General features: G+C 39.9%; 1 protein-coding gene across 1 annotated transcript in view; it reads right to left on the reverse strand.

Moving 5' to 3' along the window:
- The window catches only part of LOC144537398 (cadherin-12-like), a 102,947-nt gene that overhangs the window by 3,161 nt on the left and 81,743 nt on the right, over positions 1-18,043 (reverse strand). Inside the window, exons 8-11 of the mRNA XM_078281090.1 lie at positions 13,717-13,853; positions 9,701-9,822; positions 3,991-4,111; positions 1,676-1,927 (exon numbers count right to left, since the gene is read on the reverse strand). Of these exons, the coding sequence (XP_078137216.1) occupies positions 1,676-1,927; positions 3,991-4,111; positions 9,701-9,822; positions 13,717-13,853 (632 nt within the window). The remainder of the gene's footprint in view (positions 1-1,675; positions 1,928-3,990; positions 4,112-9,700; positions 9,823-13,716; positions 13,854-18,043) is intronic.

Consider the following 18,043-nt stretch of genomic DNA (forward strand, 5'->3'; position numbering starts at 1 on the left):
ATGTAAATACAGCTCAATTCAGAGGTCATGGCCACCGTTGACTTCCACTGTAAAATATGAACATCTTTAACAACCGACCATCCCCATATTCATAATTCAGAAAATGATCCCATAAACCTACATTTACTTCCTCCCTGCTATGTAGATGAGTTTGGACATTAATAGCACAGAATTAAGGAGGAGTTTTACAACCATGACCTTGTGGGGAATGTAAAAGCTGTAGCCTGCGAAACAGCCACAGGGCAGCAAGATTGGATTTAGTTTATAGAGCCAAGAGTCCCTCCCTCTACTCTTGAACGTCTCATTGAATGATCAAATTCATATGCATTCTATAATTAACTGCGGACATTCCTGGTGAGATGCCAGACCAAGTGTTACGGTCAGCTCAGCAAGTTTGGATTCAGGTGTTGTCAAAAATGGCAGGAAATTGATATAGATCTAGCCGTTTAGATTTATATTTCAGGTGTTGAGCTTAGTGCAGTGTTGTAGTACTCAAGACTGTTCTCAATACCACTTTTTGAAGGTCTTGTCTTGGAATCGACTGCATTTTTAGTCAGTCTTGTCTCATCTCATACAAAGAGGACTCTTGATTAATAAAAGAGGTGAATAAAGAACTATCTTAATTTGTTTTCTGTGGGTGTTTTTTTATGGGAATGTAAATCTTTCGGATCAATTTGAGGAGTGACTATGATTAGCGTTTTCCACATTTTATCATTTCATGCAGTGTGGGACTCGCATTGGTCTGGTCTTGGTCTTGACTCGGTCTCACCCTGCCTTGGTCTTGGTATTGACTCAGTCTCCACCCCTCAAAGTCTTGATCTTGTCTCGGTCTCGATACACCCTGGTCTTGGTGATGACTTGCTCTCGGTTTAGGTGGTCTTGATCACAACACTGGCTCAGTGTCTTACAATAAGCTTTAACTTTGACATCACAAGCCAATCAATACCTAAAAACTGTACCAGGGAGAGATTTCAACTCTAAACAATCCTGTCAATCGAAATTATGAAGAAGTTAAGACAACGCACACATGCTGGTTTGGACAAAGTAGTAGTATAGACACTTCATTTCAGAAGCTTATTGAAGGTATTGCTCATACTGTACGTGTTCTCATTAACTTGAAAGAAAGACCAAATCACGAGCAAAGGTTAAACAATTTTCGGTTACACTTTACTTGAAGGTATCTACATAAGAGTGACATGACACTGTCATGAACGTGTAATAAACATTATAAACAAGTCATAAACATTTATGACATAATGCTTCTTTTAGTGTCATTTGGTTTTTGTCATGACAAGTTATTGTTAGGGTTAGGGTTCATGTGTCATGACTGTGTCATGACAGTGTCATGTGTTCATGATAGTATCATGTCACTCTTATGTAGATACCTTCAAGTAAAGTGTTACCCAATTTTCATGTTCTTCTCTAATACCAACAACTAATGTTAATTCAGAAAAGCACACAGCTCACTGGGATACAATTTAATCCTAATTTCTGGAAGAGGTTTATGATCATGGCTGTAGCACTAAGGCAATATATATATATATATATATATATATATATATATATATATATATATATATATATATATAAAACAACTCCCTGTTTCCTGTATGAATATCAAGGATGCAATGCTACAATGAAGAATTTTTACAAGCCATAAGACAACAGGTCTCACCTAACAGGATGACGATACACAGAAGGATGGCAATCAGAGCTCCAGTGCTGAGACCCACGGGGAGAAAGATGGCCTCAGCGCTGCAAGTTAGCAGGGAACCGTCTGCTTCGCAGCCACATACGCGGATGGTCAGGGTGCCGGTGCTGCTCTTAGGAGGGTAGCCGTTATCGTCAATCACCACAGGAAGGAAATAGATCTCATGCAAACGCCGTCTAAAGCCACTCCGCTTTGTCACAATTCCAGCTGTGTTGTCTAGAGGGAGGGGAAAATCAAAAAGAAATCTTCAAAACAGACGTTGAGCTTTTGAGAGGGTATGTGGTCTTAGATTAAAAGAGTCGTCCAAATTTGCATGGGGAGGCCTGAAGTAGTGCAGCAAGTGCTTTTTCCTTGATCTATACAAGTTAGACGGGGTTCTGACCAAAGCAAAAAAAAGGGGTTCCACCCAGTATAACCTCACATCAATTAGCAAATCCTCTGAGCTACATTACAAGTCTGGAGGTCCAAGTTTGAGAAAGATAAAACTTTCAATGTCTGATAACTCGTCATGTTTGATATTGAATCCTCTACAAATGTGCCTCTCTGAATGAGATGAGAATCTGCAACGTATCAAAGAGTTGTCTTATCAAAGCTCTCACCATTTTACACCGCTTTCCGTAAAAGCTGACAGAGCCTAACCGCACCCAAGTACATCATTCCTTGAAACACTGCAAAGCGTTTTTCTGTCTACCTGCACTGTGGGATATTGGAATCTGTTGTAATGTTGTTATCTCTGAGTGCAGGCAGCATCACTCCAGAGAAACAGCAGATTAGCAATGAGAGATAATAGATCAAATAAATATATAAATGAAAACACACAAAGGGAACAACTCGGGAAGACAGCAGTAGGTGTGAGAACGGGGGAGTGGAATAGAGGTCGACAACGTACGCAACAAAGAGGGAACGTGTCACGTTGGACCTGCCTGGTTCTGTCTGCTACCGCTAGACTGTCTGACCCCTGTCAAGTCCGGTTTGTTCCGCTGACGAAGCCTGGCACTTTTTCTTGACAGGAGGTCAGGCATTTTAGCACACCTTGCATGTTGTGCACAACTGTGATTTTGTTTGTGCTCTCTCTCTCTCTCTCTCTCTCTCTCTCTCTCTCTCTCTCTACCTCTTTTGCCAAACCTGTCCATGGTGCCTGTGGTGTTTGTGTTTCCTTGTCCCTGCCTATCAGATCGCACTCTGTATCTGGAGAGTGTGTGCTCGCAGGGCCTCTAGCAGCCAGGAAACTGCAAGACAGTGTGTCCAAAAGGTAAAAAACTGGATCAGAGGTTCAGACCTGGGCTTGTCAAGGATAGTGAATGCATTCGTCTCCCTGGCCTCATCCTGCCATGTCCCACTTTTCATTACCCGTCTTCCTGGTTAGACTTCAAAGGCTCGGCCAGTACGCGCTGCAAAGTGTCATATATATATATATATATGCCCTTATCATAAGACGTCTGACTGCATGCGTTACAGACATGCCACTCGTATAAGCTCTGAGAAACACACTTGTTAAATAACAAATGATTTATCTTGAGAGGGGAATTTTCCTCATTCCAAACTAATTGCATGTAGAGATTGGACGGTAGCTGTTAAGATGTAATCAATAATGGTTCTACTCATTTGATGTTTGTGCCACCAAATTCAACTATTATTAATATACTATGTAAGGGATAATGTAGAGCGAGCGGGTCATTATTGTGAAATAAATATGATGCAGAGCCCTGGTGCGAAGCAGCTATTACCCAAGTGCTTACTAAAGAAATCAATAATACATATAGACACATAAATATGATTTATAAATGATTTTTTAAGAGTCTATGATCAGAACTGCTTCCATAGCAACGGTCTATTATTCATAGCAGCGGCTTGCTATTCAGAAATAACGTATAATGGAGAATGCCACATTTGACCAATCAGAATTGAGTGTTCAACAAAGCCGTCTCATAAAGTTGATATTTTTTGACTATAAAGGCCAATTTCCATACCATTTACAAATAGTTCACAGTTGGTTGTTGCTGTCAGTTGTTTATTTCTGTCTAAGAAACTGTACTTGACTGCAGGCATCATTTCTTTATCATTCACACTGCTTTTTGTAATTTGTCAGGTGTAAATAGCAACTTGTCAATGCTGAGTGATGTGTTTTCCATAGTTTAGAAATTAAAGCTGCATTATTAGGATAATAAGTATGATTAGGTGACATCTCCTGAGAGAATATAGTTAAAACTCAATCAGCTGTTTTGCACAGTAGTGATTTGCCATGTTACCTAACAGAGGTGTTGTCAGGATACACTTACTTCCAAAGTCCCGGATGGTGAAATTCTTGTTTTTCATGTCTTCTTCCTTTGGTGATTTGAAGGAGAACTGTTGTCCAGCCGTCGGTAGATCCTGGTCTTTTGCACTGAAAGTCTGAATCACCTGTTAAAAATGAAAATAAAAATCATGTTCTATGATTATGAAATAAAAAGGAAGGCATTCATCTCTCACTTGTAGTTTTACTTTTACCGGTACATTTGTTGAAGACTGGTAACCCTTTTATCTACACATTTGGATTGGATTTGGATTTACTTGAAGGTATCTACATAAGAGTGACATGACACTGTCATGAACGTGTCATAAACATTATAAACAAGTTATAAACGTTCATGACATAACGCTTCTTTTAGTAAGTGTCATTCGGTTTTTGTCATGACAAGTCATGGTTAGGGTTAGGGTTAGAGTTAGGGTTAGGGTTCTGTGTCATGACTGTGTCATGTGTTCATGACAGTGTCATGTCACTCTTATGTAGATACCTTCAAGTAAAGTGTTACTGAAGGTTTTCATTTTGAGTAGTTGTTTCCATGTCAAATGTTTGTTTTGAACAGAACATACAACTCCTACAGTTCAAATTGTTTTTGGCAGAACAAATGTGAAATTATTCAACACTGAACAGAAGTGTCAACTAGTCCTGAAATGATCAGACCTGTCAGCGCTGAAACAAGGCAGTGAATTGTTCTCTCTGTAGTTTTGGATACAGTCGCTGAGCACTTGATTTATACCGTGTTCAAATTTCTGGATCACCTCAACACACAGAGTGATGGATTAAGATAATTCCGACCTGCTGGAGCTTGTTCAAGGGTTAGCAGTTGTTTTATATTGTTCTTATACTACAGTACATCTTCTCAGAGCACAGGGCCAACTCCAATTGCATTCCCCAAATAACCCACAATAAAACGTGAAAAAAAAGAAGAAAAAGACACACTTTCATAAATCCAACACCTACATACAGCTACTACAGCACTTCAACAAACTGGATGACTTATATATGGAAAATGTGTAAAAGCATTTACTGAAACAACCACTGACTTTTCCACCCTGCTATACACAGACTGCTGATTCAGCCGCCACTTTACCAGACTGCTGACGGCTTTCTACTTTCTTCTTTTCCCCCCCAGGCGTCTCGGAGCTTTGTCTGAAACCGGCTGTCCTGCCAGCCCATCTGTGCTACCAGTGTGCTCTTCCACCTGATGCCTCGGCCCTGATGCATGCAGGAGCCACCAATCAGCCTCCCTGCCCTGTTACATCACCTCGGCTATGTTGCTCTTCCTCTCTTTCCCCTCTCAGTGTTCGAACAAAATCCCCTACAGAGGAGTAAACCTGACACCAGGTGGGATGAGTGCTCTGTTGTATTCCCGACAGAAGCTGTACAATTTGCACTATTGATTTCCAGTGACCAAATTAGCTTTGTGATGAATAAATCCAACTTACACATTACTTTCACTTGAATTTAATCAATCAATCTTTTTTATGTCAGTAAATAAGTTAAGTCAGAAATAATGGCTAACGTCAGTCAACATTTCCCTTTAAAAGATTTATTTTGCAGGGTGTTCCGGAGGAAGAGCAGTTAAGTCGCATATCATAAAGCTGCAGTCTCCTGACCGGGAAATTATACAATTATGTGACATGAATATGTTATGTTATTATGTTTGAATATGTTTATAACACATAACCCTTGAACCCTACACTGACCCAGATGTCCTGCATCTGAACCGCATGTGTAATCATGAATTATTTCTATTCCATATAACTTTGCTCGAGCAAACCTTTGCCTGATTGAGATCAAGAGTGCTACAGATATAGCAAAAGGTTCCTGGGAAAGTGTGTTCAGGACAGAATGTCTGCTTGTGTTAGAATGTAACAACAAGCTGCCAGCAGTAACCGTAAATCGAGAATAGACAGTTTCCACCAAGGGAAGCAGCCTCATCTTTGGAAAAGTCATGCATGGTTCGAGCTTGACCCTTAGGAGTGCCAGCTAAGAGTTTGGTTCAACGCATTGTCATGAACGGACCCGTATGATATCGTACAAAAATGTATGCGCACCAAAACGTATGAAATTCTACAAAATTAGGAGCCCGCTGGCTGGTCACGTGATACCGGGTGGTCACATGATGATGACTGGCTACGAGCTCCATGATGCGGAGCGGCAGTTGATAGTTGTTTAAGCCGCTGCAGACCTCCATTGTGTCAGCGGTAGTTGGTGGTTCAGTTACCCAAAAATAGATGACTTTGAGCTGGGTACAAAGCCCCGCGAGCTGCAGGTCGATTCAGCGGACATTACGGTTCAATTTAGTCCACAAAATAGGAGTGTTTTGCTGCGATGAAAGTTAGGATTAGGCACCAAAATGACTAGTTAACATCAGGAAAAAGTTGTGGTTTGGATTAAAACACTCCTAAGGAACACACATTTCCTGGGTGAAAGGCTTTAGTTTTCACCAGGAAGCAAACTCCGCTCCCTGGCTTGAAAGTCCCGTATGTTAACACCCACTCATCCACCGACCTCCAGCTGCGTTCTCATACAGCGCCCGTCAATGTAGTGAATACAGCAAAAACAACCTGCAATGCTTACGAATTACAGTGCTTCGCTTTTTGAACGGATGGTTCATGAGAACAGGCTGTTTGGTTAGTTATTATCTGAAAGGCCAAAGTGATAAGAAAGCAGCGTGGCTGAAGGGAGGTTGATCTAAACAAAGAAAGAAAAGGCAGAATACCAATTGTACTGTGTCTGAACAACAGTCCAAAAACCTAAATCTAATTAATTTACAATAACGAGTGATAATGAGAAAAGCTGCAAATATTTACATTTTAGAAGAATGAACCTGCAAAATGTTTGGTATTTTTACTTAAGAAATGATGAATGAATAATCAAAAAACTCATTAATTATCTGTCAACTGAACAACTGATTATTCAACAAATGGTTTTAGCTTTTATAAAAACTCCTAATAAACAACACTAGATACTGGCCAGCCACCTCTACCACTGATATTATGGCACTTACTTAAATAATAATAATTTATACTTTATTAATCCCATGAGGGAAATTACAATGTGTTCACTCTATTGTTATTATACACATTACACACAGGCCTGAATTACACACACATGCTCAGCCTATACATGCACTAATGGAGAGATGTCAGAGGTAGGGGGCTGCCCATGGAAAGGTGCCCCAAGCAGTTGGGGGGTTCAGTGCCTTGCTCAAGAGCACCTTGGCAGTGGCAGGAGGTGAACTGGCACCTCTCCAGCTACCAGTCCACCACCATACTTTGGTCCGTATGGGGACTTGAACCAGCAACCCTCCGGTTCCCAAACCAAATCCCTACTGACTGAGCAAATGCCACCCACTTCCTGCAGCTACAGGAAATCGATCTAGAAAAAGTGTACATAATAAACACAGTTTTGTTTGATTAGTGATGTTTCTAAGTAACAATATATGTCTGATGATTCTTTAAATGCATATGAAAATATGTGTCAGTTATGACACTGTCTATCATCAGCTTCAAAGAAGGTGAAGAAGGAAGAAGACATACTTACTACACTATTATTCCCACAAGGGGGAATCATCGGTATATGGCATTAGCCTTTGAAAGCATGTTTTTTTTAATGTTTTAATTACACTATTAACTATAAATACTGTGTAAGAAATGCTCTTTTTCATGGAATCAAAAATGCTTCCCACCTCTCCGCGATCATAAGTGGAACTGTGGCTGCTGTAACTGCTTATTACTGGGTGCTATTGTACATGTCAAATGGCTTTAAGTGTATTCTGCTTTTGCTCTTAGCTGCATTGTAAATTAAGCTAGATAAGAGTGCCAGCTAAATGCTGTAAATGTAAATGTAATTATTCCACCATCACTAACTGATTCTGTGGGTTAGCATTTCAATGTGGCATTATAAAAAGCCTGTGAAAGGAAATACATTAAAGAGCGAGGAACACATAATAGCACTGGCTGTCCTAAGTACAGTATATTTAATACGGAACAAACTCTGCATTAGTAAATGTTCTTGTTTTATGTTTCCTTTGTGGTTACTTTTTCTCATTTCACACTTGGCCAGTTGACCAGTCGGGACTCTGAGTGTAATAAATAATAAAATAATATATGCTGTATTACTTTGCCATAGCCATTTGTATTTGCAAATCTCAGTTTTAAGGTCTCAGGCCACTCTCTTTCCTGCTCCTCCCCACATTTAAATCAAAATGTCCTGGTGGTTGTGCCACAGCGTGAGAAACTCCAAAACAAGCAGTTTGTATGTTTTTCCAGCGGTGTGAGTGCACATAATCATCTAGGGAGAAGTGTGATGGATTTTTACAATGATACAATGATGTGCAATTCTTTATCATCCACCAGCTGTGCACAACACCTGGTGGAATCAGGCTGTAGAAACACTGGAAGAAAGTGCATTCTGCACTAAAGGGCAAGGGAGAAGAGGAGGAGAGAGGGAAAGAATAGGAAGAGATTAAAGTAAGGGAGTAAGGAAGGGAAGAGAAGAGGAGAGTCTTTTGTATAGAGGGCACATATTGCACGATAATTGCAGCTGATATGAACAGAAGGCTGTGGCTGTCTAGCTGTCTGCACTTGTTTTCTGCCTTTTTTTAAATGTAACTCTTTTTGTCTACTTTTTGTACTTTTTGAAACGTGTTCAGGTAACTTTGGCAGAAGAGTGTGCGTTCATGTAGGATCCCAGCGGCTGATTGAAGGAAAAAAAAGTTTTCAGGGCCTTTAAGAAAAATGCAAAATAGTTATTTTTGCATTTGGGATTTGTTTTGTTTAGAATCCAGCATCGAATTGGCCTCAACCCCATTCCTAAGTGTCTTGACTCAATCTTAAAGGCTGAAAACATGTCAGAAATCACAGACAACTTCATGTTCGGAAGACAGTGATGGCTTGGAATGCGGGGCACAGCCGTTGTTTTGATTGCAACAGGCCTGAGGACCCGTGAAAACATCCTCAATGTGATGAGGAGTCTACAGCAATTTGATAGACTGCCAAAGAAGCTGTTCCCTCAGAACGCTAACTGCATATAGATGCTGGTTAATGGGCTAATTTACAGGCACAGGTGGTTTACAATGCGCACCGGCAAATTCTCCACTGCATCTCAAATAGATCATCTGAAATGTACTCTAGGTTGCTGATATGCAAAGTGCTGCTGTGCTTTATGATTGTTTCTCCCGCTGAATTGAACTCTACGACACAATCAGCTCAAGATTGAGATTCATACTCCGTGCTGAAGGGTTCTCTGCAAACTCCGTTGAAATAAAAGGTTTTATTCAAGTGACCTTGAGTATAATGCTGGAAAACAACCTTCTGTTAGGTATCAACGTGAGAGTTAAATGTGTGTATTTACTACAGCAATAGGGTGCTTCAAAAAGCAGAAAATACCAATAAACTTTATGAACACGCACCTTCAGTTCAGTGTTTATTTCTGCCTAAGTGTAAACATTGACTCTTTGCCAGCGTTTATAGAAATCCACACCTTTCAGATTCAATTTAACACTTTTAGATAGTTTTCAACAACCACCTTGAAGCCATATTGGCTTCATGGGAGGACAGACAACACCCCGGTCAACAGTTGTCAACTCACTGAAAAATCAACACGTCTTAACACAAGACAATTTGCTGTGTTAAATGCCACGAACGCATTCATGCGCGCACAGAAAGAGGCAGGGAAGCGAAGAAATGTGAAAGTACCTGTCCCACTTTGGCATTTTCGCACACAAAGGTCTCATATGGACTGGAGAGTTCCGGTGGGAACTCGTTGATGTCCAACACATGGACGGTGACGGCCACCCGACTGCTCAGAACTGGACTATCTGGAGAAGAAAACACGACATAGAAGTGTTTAAATAAAGCACAAATGTGCACACTGTTACATGAATGCAGAAAAAAATACAACATGGGAGTTTTGGGTTTTTTTTTTCACAACACTGACATCATGTGGATATCGAAAGTACTACCATCATATGATTAGCAAAAGCATAAAGGTTTATCAGTAGGATAGTCAAGTGGTTAAGGAGGCTGTCATGCCCGAATGTCCAGTCAGAGTGTCCTTGAGCAGATGCTAACTGCTCTCCTGCTGCAAGTCGCTCTGGTTAAATGCGTTTGCTAGAAAACCCTTGATGTGTCTGGAACATGTTGATGCATAACTTGCACCTGTGTGCTGCTGTTTTATGGGGCTTTTGATTGATGATGTCATGGAGAATTAAATAAAATCACACAGTAAATGCATCCCATGCGCTGCCTGCAAATAAAGCATGCCTCGCATTACGGAATATGGCTCTACAGAGAGAATATTTTCTTTACAAGCTTTTTTTTTCTCAGGTTCTATTATGGGTTTTAGCCATAAGATGTGCAGACCATATTAATTATAGTGTGGAAGCCCCCTTGAGAGGGACCAACTTGAATCCAGGGTTGTTTGTTACAATGTTTCCTCACAGCAGGGGCACAATGGGGAAATGTTCTTTTTGTGCGAAAGCCCAAGTAAGGTAAACTTTATGGATTTGATGTGGGAATAGGCTTTGCTCTGCAGCAGGGGGCTTAGTGTGCACTTGTTTGTGTGAGTACCAGTCCATGGGTGTGTATGTGCGTAAGTTTGTGTGTAGGTGGGTGGTTTAGAAGAATGCAGGGGGGGGGGGGGATCTGTAGAGTCATCTCAAGGGGATTGGAGGGGATGCAGCCACAGCTCAGTTAGTAACCTGTCTCTGACCTTGATGGAAAAAGCAATCTTCCCACTGAAGTAAAAATGACACAGAGCATGGAATTTGCTGCTTTGCACTGACTGAACTACCAACAATGATGCTCAGCCCGCTGATACTGATCTTTTCTGTCATCGAGGTGAATTCTTTGGCCTCTAAAAAGTCTGAACAACTTCATATCTTCTAGATCGACAAAATCTGTAAAATTTGACTTTGAAGTCTAAGGCTTATGGATACAAGGGTTTATCGTTTCCCCCCTCATCTCATCTCAAAAACCCCATCTCCATAACTGTTGACTGCCTCCCAGTATGTCATCAGTGATATATCTTTCAGCCCACTAGATGGAGCAATGGTATAGTGATTACATTCAAATCTGACTTGTGTCAGCATTTCAGCCCAATAACAAATGCTCTATTTATTTTATTAAAACAGAATTCTGCGTTGCTACAGAATGCTTGATCGGTCAGCCATAAATTTGCCTGCTTTATACTGCTTTGCTACTGGATATTACTTTTTGATTAGGCTCATTTTAATGAAAAAACAATCAACCAAGCAAGCGAGCAATCAACCACAAATCTATAAAAAAAAAGAAGAAAAAAGTGCTGCAAAACAGAGATAGAAAGATTCCTTGTAGTTAGCAATCTTTTAAAAGTGCAACTGTGGACAGAAGTAAGCAAGCTCACAACACAAACTCCAGGGTAAGTGTGAAACTACACACAATTTCTGTAAATAGATAATGTATGCTTCCTCAATGCATCCAGCCAAGGTTATTATTGCATTTAATAGATCCTCCCCTCGCTTTGACTTTTAGAAATTGCACTGGGCTTAAATGCCAAAAAGCAAACCGTTAATCTAACCCTGGCTTTTATTTAGCAGGGCTTCTGCTGTGCACTGTGTCTCAGGAGAGCAGCAGAGACTGCTCTCATTTTGCTGCATGACTGCAGTGTCTAGCAACGACCGGACAGATCTCTGAGGCTTTCTGAAGTGAACACTCTGCAACTCAGGTGTTGTGCTAATCATTGAAGAGAAAAAAAGGTCATTTTATTTCAAGGAAAATGTCATCTGACAATTCATCTGGTTGGACATTTTCCTCCGGGTCATTGTAATGGCAAATAAAAGGTGTGGGTGGATAAATGTTAACAGCATTAGCAGCAAGGACACACAGTAGATGCAGGTCAAATATAGAGATCTAAAAGTACAATTTACTATTTATTGAAAACCTTCTATGCAAGGCCAACTGAGGCTTCTGGAGACTGTGCATGACCTCTCCTCCCACAATCCATAGTTATCATTGTTTATTGCTGGCCTTCGTGGTTTAAAACCAGAATTACAGACAGAAGACAACATCCCAAAGATGATAATAGAATGCATCTCAGAGGAGCCGTTACAGCTATCGAATACTCGGAACACAACGTTCTGCCAAATCTCGCACAAGGTCAAAAACAGATTGGAACTCCCTCAAGTTGGGACACAAACTCCGGGGTGCTGGGTTTTTATCTCAATCCCTATGGCACCAGTGCAACCACTATTTTTTTCAACCCAGGCCCTGGATGTGAATTTTGTTCTTTTCTGTCTTGTTGTAAATAGTCACTAGAGAGGAAATAGAGAGGGCAGAGGCCTGAATAAGAGGCTGACTTGGTGTGAGGTGATAAGAAAGGAGTGAAACACATGCGGCCGAGGGCATGATGTGTAGATATACTGTACTGCTTCACTCTTGCAGTCACGACAGCAGCCGTGATATTTTACGCATCGTGTATACATGTTTTGTGTATGTTATATATCTCTGTTGTTAGGGTTAGGGTTAGCGCCCTCACCGGGGAGTGACGGTGCTGTTTTCTGTGAAACATTGGGACCCATCAGTGAGTATTCTCAGCACTGTTTTGAGTGCTTAAATAAACCACTTAATACAAGAACTTTAGCCTTGTCTCCGACTGGTATTGGAACCGAACAGTGAGCATGTGTACATAGAACTGTGAATAAATGGATCATATTTAGATAGGCCTATATTAGTTTTGTTGAAAGTCACTACATATATGACTATGTTATTTTGGCCATGTGTGAAATTATGAATATTATATATTGTGTGAGAATGTGTGCATGTGTGTTTCTATGTGTGGCTGGCTGTGTGTTGCTACTGGATTCTTGGGTCAGGTATCATAAACTGAACATGTAACACCCTGGTACTGTAAAACCACCATCTTCCTCCAACTCCTTCCTCCCACCACCCTATATCCTTTCAGTCTACCTCATCCTCCAGTTCCTTGACATTAATGCACAAAAGCCACACAAAGAACCACACACACACACACACACACACATTGAAAGCAGAATTAGCATGTCACTGCCGTGACCTTGAGGGGAAGTGACTAATATCAGTTTCCAAGGCGACGATGACTCCAGTTTTAACAGCCCATATTTCACAGTCTGTCCTAATGAATATACAGCGTGTGTAATTTTGATTGAGCACCAGCCTGCCTCTGGGATAATGACTTTGACGGTTCTTAGCAGATTTGATGACTTGATGACGATGGATTTGCTTATTTATCCGGAAATTTGCTCCACTTCCTTCATAAAAACATAATTAGCTTGATGACATGTCTTAAAGCCACGGCTCCGCATTGGTTCACTTTTTTCACAACGTGGTGTGACGCCCGCTCCATCTGCTCGCTATAAAACTCCAGAAAGGTTCAAATTTTACTGCGGTGTAAGTAAAAGTTGACTCTGGCAGGAAAAGCTCCCTCCCAATGCCAATGTCGTCAAATGTGTTAAAAAAGAATAAGACAGTTAAAAATGAAAACAGAGTTGAGGAGACTATGCTAGAGGAGACAATGTCCTGAAGATACATACCTCCGGGAGAGCCATCATGGTTTATAGTCACCTATAAACCTTTCCAGCAAAATGGGATTGAGTATTTACTTGAGTAAAAGTGTGTTAAATCCTTCACACAGATTATGGCGGTGGAAGGACAACGACACCTGCATGAATCACAATCGATCTTGTTGTCATACTTACTAAGTTTGGTCGCCACGATGGAGATATTGTGCTGGGCAATGCTCTCTCTGTCAAGGAGTTCGTTTGTGGAAATCGTTCCCTCCACTGGATCAATGTCAAAGTAGCTGTCCAAGTCACTCTTCCAGTCAATGGAATACCTGAAAGAAATGTTTGTTTTAATGGCATCCATTTCCAACATAAACCAGAGAATTAAACCACAGTGATTTTCCCTCTGGGCTCATGCACATGAGTTAGGTGTAATATAATATTGGCGTAGCCTTCATTACTCAAACTGAATGGTCATTTCCAGAAAATGTGCTGAGGACCGCATATACATTCCAATCTTATAATGGGGCACATGTACTTTGGCCATTGCTAAGCAAACGTTTTTTTTCTTGGGAATGTAAATGTTTTTTAGGTGCCGCTGAAACCGTATCAATCTCGCACAGCCAATGTACAACAAACATGTTGGTTTGGTGTCTGAGAACAGAGAGTGCAACGTCCTCTCTGAGAAATCGTCTTTGGTCTTGCCCAGTCGCTCTGAATGCAAACTATGGAATACAAAAAAAAATGATCTGAAACCAAAGCGCATGCCACTGACAGCTCCATTCATCATGCCACATTATTTGATCTTAAAAGGCTATTTTTCATTAATAACTTTGTGACTTTGTGTCAGTGGAGTTCCCAGAGGAGAACATATGTTGTTGTCTTTTATTCCTCTTCACAAGGAGGTCAGAGGTTGGGGGTTCAATATCTTGCTCGTGGGCACTTCCACACACCAGATGCTTAATTTCTCATGGGCTTGAGCCTGGACTTTCCACATAAAGGACAGCATCTCTGTCACCAGTCTGCCTTTTTTTCTCATGGCAAGCTATTTGATCTTGAAAGGGTATTTCTCATTAATATTTCTTATGCTTGTTTTTTACACTATAGAGTCTCAAACTGGACTTGAGTCATTAATAGAAAGAGGCCTAGCATACATTGAAACCCCCAAGTCTTAGCACCGTAATGAGAATGCTAACAAAACCATTTCAGTAGACTTTTTACAAGCTTTAGTTCCATCAAATGTTCTGTTTCAATTTGGATTTGTCCACATACTCTCCTTAACTCTGTGTGTCCCGTAGCCTTGAAGTGAACATGCTCATGTCCAAATTGTTCAGTGTGAGTCTCTTTGATAAATATTACAGGCACACTCCTATGAAGAGTTCAAAAGATCAATGGTTTACAATTGGTCCTCAGGGCACAAATTATTTTTTTGGGGTGCTATTATTGGACTCAAGCTGCTACTGAAGCATACGTTTCAATGTCTGTGGTTAGACAGAACCGCCTCATACCCAGAATATTACACATTCAATCAAAGTAATGTTTTGAAAAAAACAAATTTGCAATCTGTAAAGATGAATGGCAAAAACATTTTTTATTTTGTATTCATGTGAGATAAAAAACATCAAAACTCTTTGACTTCTAATTGGTTCAATCTCTGAGTTATCCTCAAGGAGACAGGAGTTCATCAACAGCTGAGAAAGAAATCACAGATCTAAAGAGTTTACTTAAGCTCAACTCAGTACTGAGAACTGCAGATATGAAAATTAATTACAGCGTTATCTCCTACTTTGAACTGCGGTAATGTTAAGTCAGTCCAGAGAAGATTACACACAATGCACAAGGTGATTTAAGAAAAAAATAATGGCACAATTTGTGTTTCTTTTCCACAGGTATTGATTTTTAGAGTTTACAGGTTTGCTGCAGTAAACCCTTTCAGTTTATGTCCTCAGTTTCTTGTGATTTGTGAGACCACCATTTTTTGGACGGAGGCAAAAGTTCAGCCTTTAAAACTCATTCAAACTTTCGGGAAGCTCTTTAGAATCGGCCAACAATGCAGTATTCATGATGCCCTTTTGTTTCCCCAGCTAGAGATAACTCAGCTCTATACTGCTAAATAGCAGAATCAGTTGAGACCAAGTCTAAAAGCATAATTCCCTATGCATGATGGGTCATTGGGTCTATTGTTTTCAAGTGAAGAATGCAAGGCTGCTCTCTGATGGCACACAAATGAACAATGTCAGCTGTGGTATTGATAAATATTTAAAGTGCTGGAGACGAAATGGAGATCGACAGAATAGAGGATACAAGCGTCATGTTGTACAAATCTCCACTTCTTCCATTCTTTTGTTTTCTCTGTAATACAATATTCATAATAAAACTACTTCCTTTCCATGCAACAGGTGTTTTTTTTTGTTTGTTTTTTTTGCAATCTGTGTTACGCTTGAGCGATACATCTTCGAACAACCATTACTACGAAAGCAAGTGCCTGAGCAAAAGCAGTGACTGTGATAGGGTTTAAAAGCAAAAGGGTTCTCATACATTTTTAAGAATGCACTTCTTTTGTCTTTGTCAATGTCTATTGTTATCTACCACTCAAGTGTTATGTTACCGTGTGTGTATTAGTGTGTTGGCGGGTGCATAGCAAGACAGAGAGATTGAGAAAGAACTTGACTCAAGGATAAATCAGGATTTAAGTCAAGCATGTCGGATCTATAAAACTGAGGAGTGATCTTTGAATGTCCCACCTGATAATTACCAAAAAGAGACCAGCGGCATACGGTACAGTGCCTCGTAGCAGTTAGGACACTGGAGACATTTTGTTACACTATGAATTTTGTTAGATGACAATTAATGTTCCATTAAGTTCCATGAAAAACAATTAAAACTTAAGAAATGAATTTAATGTATGAATAAAACAGAAAGACGGGTTGCTTTCATTTTCAGTTTCTATGCTTCTGTGATAACCAAACTACTGTTTATAATTTTAAAATAGCTGTCAATTTAGATGTATTGTGACTGAACAATGTTTTCAATGTGTTTTGTGCAAACTTAGCATTAACTTTACTGCTAATTCAGGATATGGGGGAAAAAAATAAAGGCACAGGCAAAGATTTGTCTGTACCACCACGGAAGTTGCACAAAGAACTCAAAAAATAATCCACTTCACTTTACAGCAACACTAACAGGCAATGTGCACAGCATGTGGTTCCACAGCTACACAAAACTAAGACTATATACATAATTACCCTTAATTAACTATGTTAATCATCCCCATGCACAAAATAAATCTCCACAAAAACATCTCATCTTACAGAAGCTTCAAAGAACTGCATCCAACTGCACGGAAACAGTTGGACACTCCATTAAGATTTTTTTATTATATAATTTGGAAGAACATAGCCGTTTCTTGAATATTTTAAGCCTCCGTGGATGTCAGCCAAAGGGGATAATCTGCAGTCCTATATTATATATAATCCTTAAAATGTTCAAAAGAAAGGTGCTCTGAGAAATATAAATGTGCATCCAACAGGTATGATGCAACAATAAATACAATACAGAAATCCATCTGAAGCTAACTACGTTTTTAGCCTAAAGAGCTGCAGTTGTAGGCATTACTTTTAAGATGACTTTAAGCTAAGCTTTTAACCATACGTCACAGGTCAAACCTTTATTTTGTATCCATTACATTGTAGTGAGTAAATATATACAACATTTAAATGTCATAGACAGTGAACATAGTGAGCGAGTAAAGTTTGATCAGTCATTATCAAGCTAAATCACATAATATCTGCACTCAGAGTTCAGACATCACTCTCATATTAAGAGTGCACATGTCAGGTTCATACAGGCAAATATAGGGGCCACTAATAAAGTTCTAATATTGTCCCTATTACGTAACGTCAATCAACCAACACGTCCTGAGCTGCAGAGAGATGATGCTAGCAGGATTTTACATGCCAATGTCAAATGTTCTACATAGATTGATTAGTTGCCTGATGAGTAAAGCTGACAATACTCTCAAGATTAAAGCCATGATGACATTGATGAATGGAAACTGGAGACATTGATGAATGGATTAGTGTTCTAAAACCTTCAATCACTGGCTGCAGTATCACAGTACTGCTCCCTTTAGGTATTTTATCCTCGTGGGAGTAAACCAGGGATATTTGGTTCAATAGTAAAGCCTCTCAAGATGAAGATGTGCAGTCAGTCTACTTCATTCACTATCAGAATTTACTAGATAGTAAGATCTAGTCTTCCTGAATATCAGAATATAAAATGCTTCTTTAACCTGTGGGTCACACTGACAGTCTTTCTTTCTTTCTATCTTGACCCCTATCTGCAACCAAATGAAACTTTGTATTTTTCAACCAAAAGAAATGGACTTTACAATTTACTCAGTACTGCCCTTTATGCATTCTGATGCCCCCTTTAGTCAATTTGAATTCCATAACAGTAAGATTGGGAATTTGGACAGTTCGCTAGAGACAAATGGAACTAAAACATGTTCACCACTGAACAC

This window comes from Sander vitreus, chromosome 22, assembly GCF_031162955.1.
Source record: "Sander vitreus isolate 19-12246 chromosome 22, sanVit1, whole genome shotgun sequence".
Lineage (NCBI taxonomy): Eukaryota > Metazoa > Chordata > Actinopteri > Perciformes > Percidae > Sander > Sander vitreus.